Raw genomic sequence first — 12498 nt, forward strand, 5'->3', positions numbered from 1 at the left:
GACCCTGCTCTATGCGTCTGCGCGCGTTTGCCCCGCCCAGGCCCCGCCCAGGGCTCACGGGCACGCCCACCCGCCCCACCCAGTGTCTTTGCTCTCCAGGCTCACCGACCTTGTGTACCTAACCCTGAGCCGCTCTGTGTCCACCCCACACCCCATCCCACGAGGTCCACTCTGGTCCCAGAAGCCATCATCCAAGGCGCAGGTTGAGGCTCACCTCAGCTTTCCTTTCCCGCCTCTCCTGAAGATGCACCCTTCTTCACAAATGCCCTCTCCAGTCCCCCAAATCGGGTGCTTGCAGAGAATGCACGTGGCCAGTCTCAGTCTAAACCAGGCAAACGGGCCCGCAAACATTTCTAAAATGAGGACTTTGTTCCAGGGACTCAGCTGCGTGATAAGAAAAAGAAGAAAGATGGGGTATTGTGAAGTAAGGGGAGCAGAATCCGGGACCCATGTTCGTACGAATAAAATTAGAACACCCAAAGGGACCTCTCACATAAGGTCTGTTTCCAAGTTGAAGACAATTGAAAAGACACAAATACAAGAAATGCTGTCCACCTACCTCCAATTACCTAAAAACAAACACTAGGTGTGGATGGGGATGGGGGTGGGGCTGGAGATGTGGCTCAGTGGGGTTAAAAACACTTCCTGCTATTTATTCCACGGGACCTTCTTCTGGCACACTTGTAAGCATAATAAAAATTTTAAACACTAGAGAGATGACTCAGTGGCTAAGAGTGCTACTGAGTTCTGTTTCTGTGACTTACAACTGCCTGTCCCAACAGTGCCAGGGAAATGGTCACCCTCTTTTAACCTTCCAGAGCACCAGAACACACACAAACACATAAATTAAAATCAGCTTACACACAAAGACAAAGAGCTCTTTCTTCCCTTCTCTACCTGGAGAAATGTGGGTTTATCACCAAAGGCAATTTTAGACATCTTAAGTAAAATTCCTAGGAAGTCATTGGTTTGGCCTGAGCTCCTGAACTGGATGGATGAAATGTTTGTCAAATCAAAGGGGAATCTGCATCAGAAGTCACTTGCTACTGAGGTGAAACTAAATTTTCTGGTTGACCTTCATAGGAAAGGGAGCTGGTGGTGATACAAGAGCCAATGCCTCCCTTAGCAGATCAGATACCAATGTCCTTATGCTTCAACCTTCCCAAAGAAAGTAACTTAGAAACCAGTCATCTCTTTGTTCCCAGCTCCTGTTTTCCTCTGCCCTGTGCAGTCTAGAGAGCCAGGCTTCTCCTCCAGATATGGGAAGAGCTTCGCTATGTTATAGAACAAGGTGTTCCCACTTCTAGCCAACTGAGACCTGGTTTTTCAACAGATTTTGTTTTTAAAACAGAATCTCAAGTAATCCCTTCTACCTCCTGTGTGCTGGGATTTGATAAACTTTCATCAGCCAGAAATTCGCATAGCAAGCTTGACCCTGGAGCCTCTCTCCTGCCGTGTATCTGCCTTCTGATGGTTTCCAGCCCTAGGAACTCAAACTCTTCCTCACCATCGTATGCCGTACCCTTTCTCTAAAGCTGACCATTCTTGGAAGACATCCTAGATCCCAGGCCAGCATCTGGACAGTTACTCATTTCCTGGGAGCATCTTTCAATTTTCTGTTTGTTTTCTCCTATTTAATGAGACAGGGTCTCACTATGTAGCCTTGACTGGGCTTGAACTCAAAGAGATCTGTCTGCCTCTCATCTCCTGGGTACTGAGATTAAAGGGCTATGCCAGTATTTGGGTTATTTTTCTCTTGTTGATGTGGTTTTGTTACAGGGGTCTGTCCTGAATAAGGAATATAAAAAAATGAAGAAAAATTATTTTTCCTCTCCCCTAAACTGATGCCAAACTATAACACACACAGAAACATACATTCACACACACACACAAACACATACACACATATACACACACATACATTCTCACACACACAAACACATACATTCACACACACAAACACATTCACACACACAAACAAATACACAAAACACACACATACATTCACACACACACACTCACACACATACAAACACATACATTCACACACACATACTCACACACACACATACATTCACACACACATTTACACACACACACCACACACACATACATTCACACACATACACAAACACATACATTCACACACACACACACACACGTGTGTGTATACAGAATGGGTACTGAGGAAATGGTGCACTCTGTAAAATGCTAGGTTTGCAAGCATGAGAACCTGATTCAGAGCCCATACAAAAATCTGGATTTGGAAGCACGTGACCATGATCCCAATGCCAGGAGTCAAGATGATCCCTAGGACTTGCTGCCCAGGCAATCTAACCTAATTGGCAAGCTCCCAGTTTAGTGGGAGACCCTGTCTCAAAAGCTAAGGTAAAAGCTGGCTAGTCAGGGCAATGGTGGCTCATGCCTTTAGTCCCAGCACTTGGGAGACAGAGACAAGCAGATCTGAGTTTGAAGCTAACCTGGTCTGTTGGAACACAGTCCAGGAATAGAGTCTTGTGTGAGGAGAATTCTGAGTGCAGATGAGAGAGAACACTCCAAGAAAACAGTTTCTTGTGACTTCAGTTTCTTCAAAACATGGAATTGTTCTTAGAGTGTGTGTTCATGCTCTTCCCAGATGTTGCAGATAGGATTGAGCTTGTGTCAATTACTCAGTATTGCTTGTTATTGAATTAAATGTTTAAACTAGCCTTTCTTTGACTCTATGGAAAAAAGTTTTTGCCACACGTTGCTTTTCCTTGTGCTTATTATATACAGTTTGGATTTGTGAGAACTTTACTCCTGTGATTTTTTTTCTTTTCTTTTCTTTTCTTTTTTTTTTTTTTTTTTTTTTTTTTTTTTTTTTTTTTTTGGCACTGGGGACCGAACCCAGGGCCTTGCGCTTGCTAGGCAAGCACTCTACCGCTGAGCTAAATCCCCAACCCCTGTGATTTTTTTTTTCTTAGTCTTCAAATAAATTGTTGATGATCCAAATAAAGTCGGCTATTGCATGAGACTTTAGTCTGCCTTGTTTTTCAGTTCCAGTCTCCCAGGTTCTACGACGTCTAGATCCGTGACACTGGTCTACAGAATGAGTTGTTCCAGGACATCTAGTGCTACATGGAGAAGCCTTGGACAGACAGATGATAAATAGAGATAGATGATAGATAGATAGATAGATAGATAGATAGATAGATAGACAGACAGACAGATAAATTGAAGATGCATTTGAGGAAGATAGTCAATGTTGACTTCTGTGAGAAAAGCTATAGGTTTTTGATCCCATTTTCTCTTGTTTCCCCCCCAAACAAACACAAAGGAAACAGTATATGAGCATAAAGAACAGTATTAATGGATGGAAACTGAGTTGGATACAAAGTAAGGTTGCACTTGGGGCTAGTAAGATAGTTCAGCCAGTAAGGGGGTGCTTGTGGTCCAACCCTGGTGACCAGAGTTCCATATCCTGAACCCACATAAAGGCGAGAGAGAACCAACCACTTCCACATGTGCACTGTGGCCTGCATCAGGATAGGCCTCATTAAGTCTGTAGTATTTGGGCAAAAGCTGACAGGAAGTGAGGGAACAGGCCTGTGTAGGTATTGGGGGGGGGGACAAAGAGAAAGAATATGTGGCATATTTGACAGGTTGGTGGATCAGTTCCAGAATGTGGGGATGGAAGTACTTTAGGGACCAAAATGCAAGATCTGCACTGAGGAGCACAGAACTCAAACGGTCTACACACTGCCAAGAAAACAGAGCTAAAAGCTATGGCTTTTACTTCATTTTCCAAAGCACATTATGCCACAGGAGTTCAGTGCATTAATGCAAATAAGCCTTTGGTAAATATTTGCTGTTTGATTAGAATCAGTCCTGTTACTGACCTTGAGCCTAGTGTCATATTTGGAAACTGATGTCCACTACCAAAGCCACGTGAAAGAATATAGAGGAAGTTCCGTGGGAGGCACTGAGGTTCTCAGCAAAGTGGGAGCCAAGGCATTTCCATGCTGCACCCTGGTCCTTTCAGAAGAACAATCCAGATGATAGACTGGAGAAACAAAACAAAACAAAACAAGACACAGAGGAAGGTTCAGAGGTCCTGAGTTCAAATCCCAGCAACCACATGGTAGCTCCCAACCATCTGTAATGGGATCTGATGCCCTTTTCTGGTGTGTCTGAAGACAGCTACAGTGTACTTACATTACAACACACACACACACACACACACACACACAGAGACACAGAGAGAGACAGAGAGAGAGAGAGACAGAGAGAGACAAAGAGACAGACAGAGAGACAGAGAGACAGAGAGACAGAGAGACAGAGAGAAAGGCAGGTGACCACCTCCATAATCATAGGACTTGGAAGGTCAAGAGTTCAATTGAGCCAGTTTTACACAAGAACCTGTTTTTAAAAATAACAACAGAACAAAACACAGTAATGATAAAGCAAAACTGACAGAGAAAATATTACCACATACATAAATTATCCTTTTTGTTTGTTCTGGGGATAGGGTCTCCCATTGCAACCCAGGCAGGCAGGCAGGCCTCAAACTTTGAATCCTCCTGAATGAACCCAGAAAGGGCTGGGGTTATTAGTATGTACCAGCATTCCCGGCCTATGAAGTGTAATTGAAAGGTAATATAGCACCCATCTCCTCAAAGGAATGTTGTCTGAAAACACAGTCTCTTTCAGAAAAATCAGGACAACCAAGGATTCCCTGGAGAGATGGCCCAGTGGTTAGGAGCACTGGTTGCTTTTTCAGAGGTCAGGGTTTGATTCCCAGCACCCACATTGCAATGATCTGTAACTCCAGTTCCGGGAGATCTGACATGCTTTTGGCCTCCTCAGGGACCAGGCACTTATAAAATAAAATAATAAAGATTTAAAAAAAAAAAAAAAAAGAACCGGGGTTGGGGATTTAGCTCAGTGGTAGAGCGCTTACCTAGGAAGCGCAAGGCCCTGGGTTTGGTCCCCAGCTCCAAAAAAAAGAACCAAAAAAAAAAAAAAAAAAAAAAAAAAAGAACCTATAGAGGCTGGGAAGGGTTACTTTAGGTCAGTTTACTCCACAGACAGGTTGCACATGGTCTGATTTCCTGCTTTCTGAATTTTGAATACCTTTGCCCTACTGAACCCCTGCTCAGTTCCTTCCCTGTTACTCATTCTTGCCCTAAAATAGTTCATCATCTCTATACAAATTACATTCAAGTTGCTGGAATTTTCCTACAGGGAAAATCTAATCAGTATCTTACTGATTAAAGTCTCTCTCTATTAGTTTGGGTACTGCCATGTTTGTCTTTGAAAACACAGAGAACAAAAATTCTGCCACCGATCACAGAGATCCTTCTGCCTCTGCCTCTGGAATGCTGGGATTTAGCACCATACACAGCCAAGAGTAGAATTTTAAAACCAAAGACATTAATAATTAGGCACAAATAAATATTTTTTTATACTACGACAATCATTAGGATTGTCGTTATTCTACCCAAAATGCAAAAGAGCCCCATCGATTGGCAGAAAGTGGTAAATCGCTTCATCTTTCAGCTTTTGCAAATTTTTGTCCAAGCATTTGTAGCTGCAATAGCAAGTCGGCTGCTGCAACGTGAGCAACACTGTGCAGGTGTTGCAAAGCCCAGCCTTGCAGACAATGTATTGTCTTAGTCAGGGTTTATTCCTGCACAAACATCATGACCATGAAGCAAGTCAGGGAGGAAAGGGTTTATTCAGCTCACACTTCCACATTGCTGTTTCTCACCAAAGGAAGTCAGGACTGGAACTCAAGCAGGTCAGGAAGCAGGAGCTGATGCAGAGGCCATGGAGGGACGTTACTTACTGGCTTGCTTCCCTGGCTTGCTCAGCTTGCTCTCTTATAGAACCCAAGACCACCAGCCCTGGGGATGGCACCACTCACAATGGGCTGGGTCCTCCCCACTTGATCACTAATTTAGAAAATGTCTTACAGCTGGGCCTCATGGAGGCATTTCCTCAACTGAGGCTCCTTTCTCTGTAATAACTTCAGCTTGTGTCAAGTTGACACACCAAACCAGCCGGTACATGTATCCCTCTGAAAAAAAAGAAGCCCACCCTAAATTTTGGAAGTCAGAGTCCTCTGGAACTTGACATAGAAGCTTCTTCAGCATGTGATTGAACAGTTTCCTTTGTGCATTTTTTTCTTAAGATTTTTCTCACGGGGTTGGGGATTTGGCTCAGTGGTAGAGTGCTTGCCTAGCATGCGCAAGGCCCTGGGTTCGGTCCCCAGCTCCGAAAAAAAAAGAAAAAAAGAAAAAAAAAAGATTTTTCTCAGTAAGACATATGTTTTTGAGATGAGTGTTTGTGGGAGAAGGTCTGTGGCCTAGGGGCCAAACAGAAATGGCAAGACTGAGAAAGGCTGAGAAAACCTCCGAAGTTTAGAACTGTCAAAGCCTGGTGGCACTCTGTATCCTCAAACCTGGCTCTGAAGAACTAGGGCCTTGGTAGCACACTTCGCTAGAGTGTAGATTGGGCGCCATCTGGAGGCTGCTTTTTATTAGAGAGACACCACTTTCAAGGGCTTTTGGCAAAGAGCAGAAACCCTTCCAGAGCCTCATCCCCCAACACTGGGCATGTTTAAACATCAAAGGAGGTGGGCTAAATGACAGCAGCTATGGAATATTTGAAACTCATCTTTTTCATCAAAATTTTAATTTTGGGGGCTGGGGATTTAGCTCAGTGGTAGAGCGCTTACCTAGGAAGCGCAAGGCCCTGGGTTCGGTCCCCAGCTCCGAAAAAAAGAACCAAAAAAAAAAAAAAAAAAATTTAATTTTGTTGAAGTGAAATAGCTAAAGTTAAGACATTTAGGTTATCCTGGGGAAGAATACATAAGTAAATGCAGACAAGAATGAAGTATGTGCCTGCATTACAAATCCCAGCAACTTTGGTGGCAGGGACAGAGGCAGGTGGATCTCTGTGATTTCGAGGCTAGCCTGGTATACATAGGAAGCCCCATGCTAGCCAAGCTACGGGTGAGACACTGTTTCAAAATGGGGCCAAGGAGGGTGAGGAAGACAGAGAGTATATGGGGTGGGGGTGGGGTGGAAAGAGAGAGAGAGAGAGAGAGAGAGAGAGAGAGAGAGAGAGAGAGAGCGAGCATTTTTCATGTGTTATATAGCAAAAACAAATAAAATTAATAATATCTCAGAATGGGGCTGGAGAGATGGCTCAGAGGTTAAGAGCACTGACTGCTCTTTCCAAGGTCAGGACCTAAGTTCAATTCCCAGCAATCACATGGTGGCTCACAATCATCTGTAATGGGATCCGATGCCCTCTTCTGATGTGTCTGAAGACAGCTACAGTGTACTCATAGAAATAAAAATAAATAAATCTTTAAAACGAACACTGTCTCAGTATAAGGCAAAGTGGAGGGAGCAGAGGAGGGAAGCTTAGGACCTGACTTTGAACCTCTCTTAGAGGGATGTGAATAAGGACCACAACTTTTGCTTGTTTCGCTATGGATTGGTTGGTTTGTTTTGTGTTTTGTATTATTTATTTATGTGTTTGTTTATTTTTGAGGTAAGATCTTACGCTATAGCCCAGGCTGGCTATGAACTCAAAATAACCCTCCCGCCTCAGTCTTTGGAATGCTGGGATCACATGTGTAAGTCCCCACAAAGGACAAAGTTTTTGCCTACTATGATTTTTATACATATATGTGATTCAGTAATCCTATGTTTAGCCATCTATCCTACAGAACTAAGGTGAAATAAAAGGAAACAAGAAAGAAAAACTAACTTTGGTCTGGTGTGATGGTTGATACATGCAATCCCAAAATTTAGGAGGCTGAAGCAGGAAGATTAGACTTCAAGGAAAACCTAGTCTACGTGTTCAGGTGTCTCAAAAAATATATGCCAATGTATAAGAATATCTGTACTGAAAAGTTGACACTAGATGTAATTTTTAAAAAGTTGCCAGACAGTGATACATGCCTTTAATATCCGCACTCTGGAAGCAGCGGCAGGCACATTGCTGTTGGTTTGACGCCAGCCTGGTCTACAGAGCAAGCTCTAGGATAGCCAGGGCTACACAGTAAGGCCTTGTTTCCAAAAAGAGAAGACAAGTGTTTCAAGAAGACACATACCGTATGATTCTGTTTGTATGAAACACTCAGAAAGCAAAATCGTAGAGTCTGAAAGATCACTGGGCTGGTAATGGGTAAAGCGTGTTATAGTTGACCTTTGTTGATAAACTAAAAGCCATTTTAAATAGATTCCTGCCTCCCCAAAAGTGTTAAAAAAACTTTAAACATTTAAACTTTTGCCATACTATTTGTGTATTTGTTATTTGTAGGGAGGACATTGTCCCTAAACAGCACTGACTGACTTTGAATCCTTGAATTTCCTACCTACTTGTATTCTGAAATGTGGGTAATATTTGTTATCTGAGTATAATTACTCTATATAATCTGAAAATATCACATACTCTAGAGATAATTACAGAAATAAAAACCTCAAACGTGGCACTGTGGTGGCTCATGCTTTTAATCCCAGTATTAGGGAGGCAGAGGCAAGAGGATCTTCTGAGTTTGAAGCTAGCTTAGTCTACAAAGCTAATTCCAGGTCAGCCAGTTCTGCACAGAGAACTCCTGTTTTGAAAAACAGAAAAGAGGAAGGAAAAGAAGGAGAGAAAGGAGGAGGGGGAAAAGGAAGGAGGAAGAGGAAGAAAGAAAGGGAGGTAGGGAGAAAGGAAAAACGGGAGGGAGGGAATAACAAATGAGGCAGAGTAAATAAATTGTTCTCAACCTGTGGGTCGCGACCCCTTTGACACCCCCTTCTTTCGCCGAAAGTATTTGCATTACAATTCATAACAGTGACAAAATTACAGTTATGAAGTAGCAACAAAAATGTTATGGTTAGGATTACTACACTAAGAGGAGCGGTATTAAAAGGTCGCAACATTAGGAAGGTTGAAAACAACTGCTGTAAATGAACGACATTGGATACATAAACTCTCACGTCTTTAATAAATGCTTCAACACAATGTGTAAATTAAGAAAGGAGAAGGAGTACGGGAACCACATTTCAGAGCCATAATTCTGAACCCTAAACGAGGGCTAACTGTTGAGATTCTTCTCACCAATTTGCAACAGTAACTGTTTTCTTACAAGCTTTTCAATTTCATTGAGTATACAAAAGAAATCCAGACATAAATACGGTACCTGCTCGCAAAGTATTGTTTATTGTTAAGTAGACTTAATTTTCTTACCGCAACTCTTTTTTTTTTTTTTTTTTTTAAAGATTTATTTATTTATTTTGTATATGAGTACACTGTAGCTGTCTTCAGACACACCAGAAGGGGACATCAGATCCCATTACGGATGGTTGTGAGCCACCATGTGGTTGCTGGGAATTGAACTCAGGACCTCTGGAAGAGCAGTCGCTTACCGCAACTCTTAACTTCTAAATAGTAAACAAGGATAAAAATCGAGATTTTTTCCAAACACCCACTCAACTGCACTGGGATGAGAAAGAATGAATTGCTTTATAAAGCAACGAATTCGGCAAAAGTATTAATTCGTTTTTATTTTCACTTACTTAAAACAAGAATCCAGTACTCAGAGATACCTACATATCTCCTATGGGTTTCTGGAAGCTCAGAATCCCAACAGCGCCGCTGGTGTAGTGGTATCATGCAAGATTCCCATTCTTGCGACCCGGGTTCGATTCCCGGGCGGCGCATGTCTTTTGTACTATCTTAAAATAGTTTGCAAAAAGAAGTTTCTCCTCCTGCTCAAAAGACTCATGTTATTTTATTTCTTTAACCTCCCCAAACATTTTTATTTCACTATATAATTCACAAACGAAACACTCCGCTCTGGAACCACAGAAATTCTTAACTATTGGTATTGCGCCTGCGCAGTCTGAGCCATCCTTTGCCTGGTGGAAGCGCGGCTGCGCAACAAGTGAACCCCGGGTTTACAGCCTAGCCCTCCTACTAGGAGGGTGACCATGCTAGCTGGCTGTGCGCATGCGCGGCGCGGGTCACTCGGCTGTCGGCTCCTAAGCGTCCGGCTCGCCGCCATCTTGGATCGGGGTTTCATTGTTCGCGGTGGGACGGGCATTTTTGTGTAATCGCTGCCAAAGAAGAAAGCGAAGTAGCCTCCAGTCAAGCGAGGAGGCCGGCTCTTCCGCAGCCATAGCCACCTCAACGATTTGGGAGGTAGCGAAGGGCAGGGAGCTGGACCCTGAGGTGCCGCCGCGACTGCAGCAGCCATGGAGGACGAGATGCCCAAGACTCTGTGAGTCTGGAGCAGCGTTGAGGGAGGCGGGATGGTGGTCGCCCCGTAGGGAGGCCGCGGCCCTGCGCCTCTCTGCAGCTTATTGTTCTCCGTGGACGCCGCGCTGTGGTGGTTCCTCCCTCCCGTGCGCACGCCAGGATGCTTAGAGCCGAGACGGGCCGAGAGGACGATAGCGGGAGAGGGGCTCGGCCCCTGTCACCCCTCGGCTGGCCGCACCCGCGGCCCCCAGACCTGGAGGAAGGACTTTTCATTCAAAGCTCTCCTCAGGACTCGGCACATCCTGCTGTAGTCCCATGCTTGTGTCCTTTTTTTTTTTTTCCCCGCCCCCTCTTTTCGATCGTTTCCAGATTTCCATCTGGAACTTCCTTTCTCTTTTCTTTGGTAGGATTTTTCATTTTTAATTCTTGAGACTGAGGTAAAAACTTTATTCTTGCAGTTAAGAACTGGAAAAAAAAAAAAGCCGGACATTTTTCTCGAAGGTCTTCGGCTTTCCCTCTGTAGCAACTCCCCAGACCCTCGACCAAAAACCTAACTGGACACCCAAGGATGTTGAAACCGTTCTTAAAAAATGGAAATCTCACTCGGAGGGATGCATCTACTGAGGGAAAGTGGGTCTAATTAAAACATTTACCACCATTTGCTACTAGTGGTTGGCATTTTTATTAATGGAACAACTGTATTCAGTCAAGTCTAAGCATCTTTAGTGAGTATTTAGTAACTCGAGTTTAGGATATTGTCTTTGTCATGTAACTTCCCCTTGCATTCTTTGTTTTCCAACGCACTGGAAGAGGTGGTCCTGCCTTTGTTGCATTTCTCAGAGCAAAAAGGAAAAGCTCAAGGAATTGTGGGTTGGTTCTGGGTTTTGTTTTTGTGTTTTCCCGGTATATTTGAAGATTGCAATTTGATGCATCGTGCACATGGGTCATATAAATGAAGTAGAATTAACATGTATCATGTCATAGAGCTTAACTTTCCACCTAGTTCCTGACATAGCTTTTTGTTATTAGAATCCTGCTATGTACATTTAGGGATCTTTTTGAAAATCTCTAGATATTAAAGTTGTTCTGAAGTACAGATTATTATTTTTCCCCTCCCCTGTTTTCTTTTTTTTTCTTTTGTTTGTTTTGTTTTATTGAGACAGGGTGTCACTATGTCCCAGACTCACTATTACAGACCAGGTTGGCCTGCCTCTGCCTTCTTAACAGTGATTAAAGTCTGTACTATACACTTTGTCCCAATTTAAATTTCAAGTTGCTATTTTTTAATGTATATGTGATATATATATATGATATATATATATCATATATATATATATGAAACAGGATAGCCCTGTTATCCTTGAACTAAACCTATATTGGCTCAGAACTGTTAGTTCTTTCTGTCTCAGTCCCAAGTGCTAGGATTCAAATCTTCCATACCCAATTTACATTTTTGTTTCTTCCTTCCTTCCTCCCTCCCTCCCTCCTATCCCAGCTGTCCTGGAACTTCCTTTGTGTACCAGGCTGGCTTCCAAACTTGAGAAGGTCCTCTTGTCTCTGCCTCCCAAGTGCTGAGATTACAGGCTTGCACCACCACACCACGTTTACACTTCTCCTGATCTACTAAATATCTTTCTTGTTTATGGGACCTTGAAGTAGCTTTTTAGTAAGGATGCAGTACTTAGGGCATGACCATTGGGTTTTGGAAAGATTGCAGCTATAAGTGAATGAATACTCCCTAAAATCTATTAAACACATATTTGTAGGAAGTTTCCCTTTTCCATCTTAGCATTTTGGAATTCGCCCTGCTATGCTTTTTGATGTCTTTATAAGATACTTGAAAACTTTTTAAAGCTTCATTTCCGTAGTAAGGGTATTTTGCCTGCATGTGTGTATGCGCCTTCAGAAGTCAGAAGAAGGCATAGGATGTCCTGGAACTGGTGCTTGTGAGCCACCATGTGGGTGCTGGGAACCAAACCAAGGCCCTCTTCAAGAACAAGAGCATTAACTGCTGAGCCATCTCTCCAGCCATGCTTTATAAAAATCTTATATTTTTTTATTTTAAAAATTTGCAGAAATATATGGATGGCAACATAACCTTTTAAGTACAATATGTGGAAATATCCAATAAGGAGATGTTATCATTTCTAAAGCAGGCATTTAAATAGCACTATATTGAGACACAGGAAGTATTGATTGGAGTCAATTCATTCACAGAAAGTTGGATAAATCCTTAGTTTGTGTCAGATGCTTAAC

General features: G+C 42.9%; 1 protein-coding gene and 1 non-coding gene across 24 annotated transcripts in view; both read left to right on the top strand.

The window, feature by feature from the left end:
* Positions 1-9633: 9633 nt before the first annotated feature.
* On the top strand, positions 9634-9704 carry Trnag-ccc4 (transfer RNA glycine (anticodon CCC) 4). The gene has a single exon. It is a non-coding gene; the product is annotated as a tRNA-Gly (tRNA).
* Positions 9705-10009: 305 nt separating this feature from the next.
* Tia1 (TIA1 cytotoxic granule-associated RNA binding protein) overlaps positions 10010-12498 on the top strand; it is a 30411-nt gene continuing 27922 nt past the window's right edge. For all 23 annotated transcript variants that reach the window (XR_015685560.1, XR_015685561.1, XR_015685569.1 and 20 more), the window contains 1 exon segment: positions 10010-10264. Coding sequence is in view for 8 of the 23 variants with exons in the window: in NM_001443678.1 (NP_001430607.1) it covers positions 10239-10264 (26 nt within the window). In the remaining 15 variants the exon portion in view is untranslated.

The sequence above is a fragment of the Rattus norvegicus genome, chromosome 4 (assembly GCF_021556685.1).
Source record: "Rattus norvegicus strain SHRSP/BbbUtx chromosome 4, alternate assembly SHRSP_T2T, whole genome shotgun sequence".
NCBI lineage: Eukaryota > Metazoa > Chordata > Mammalia > Rodentia > Muridae > Rattus > Rattus norvegicus.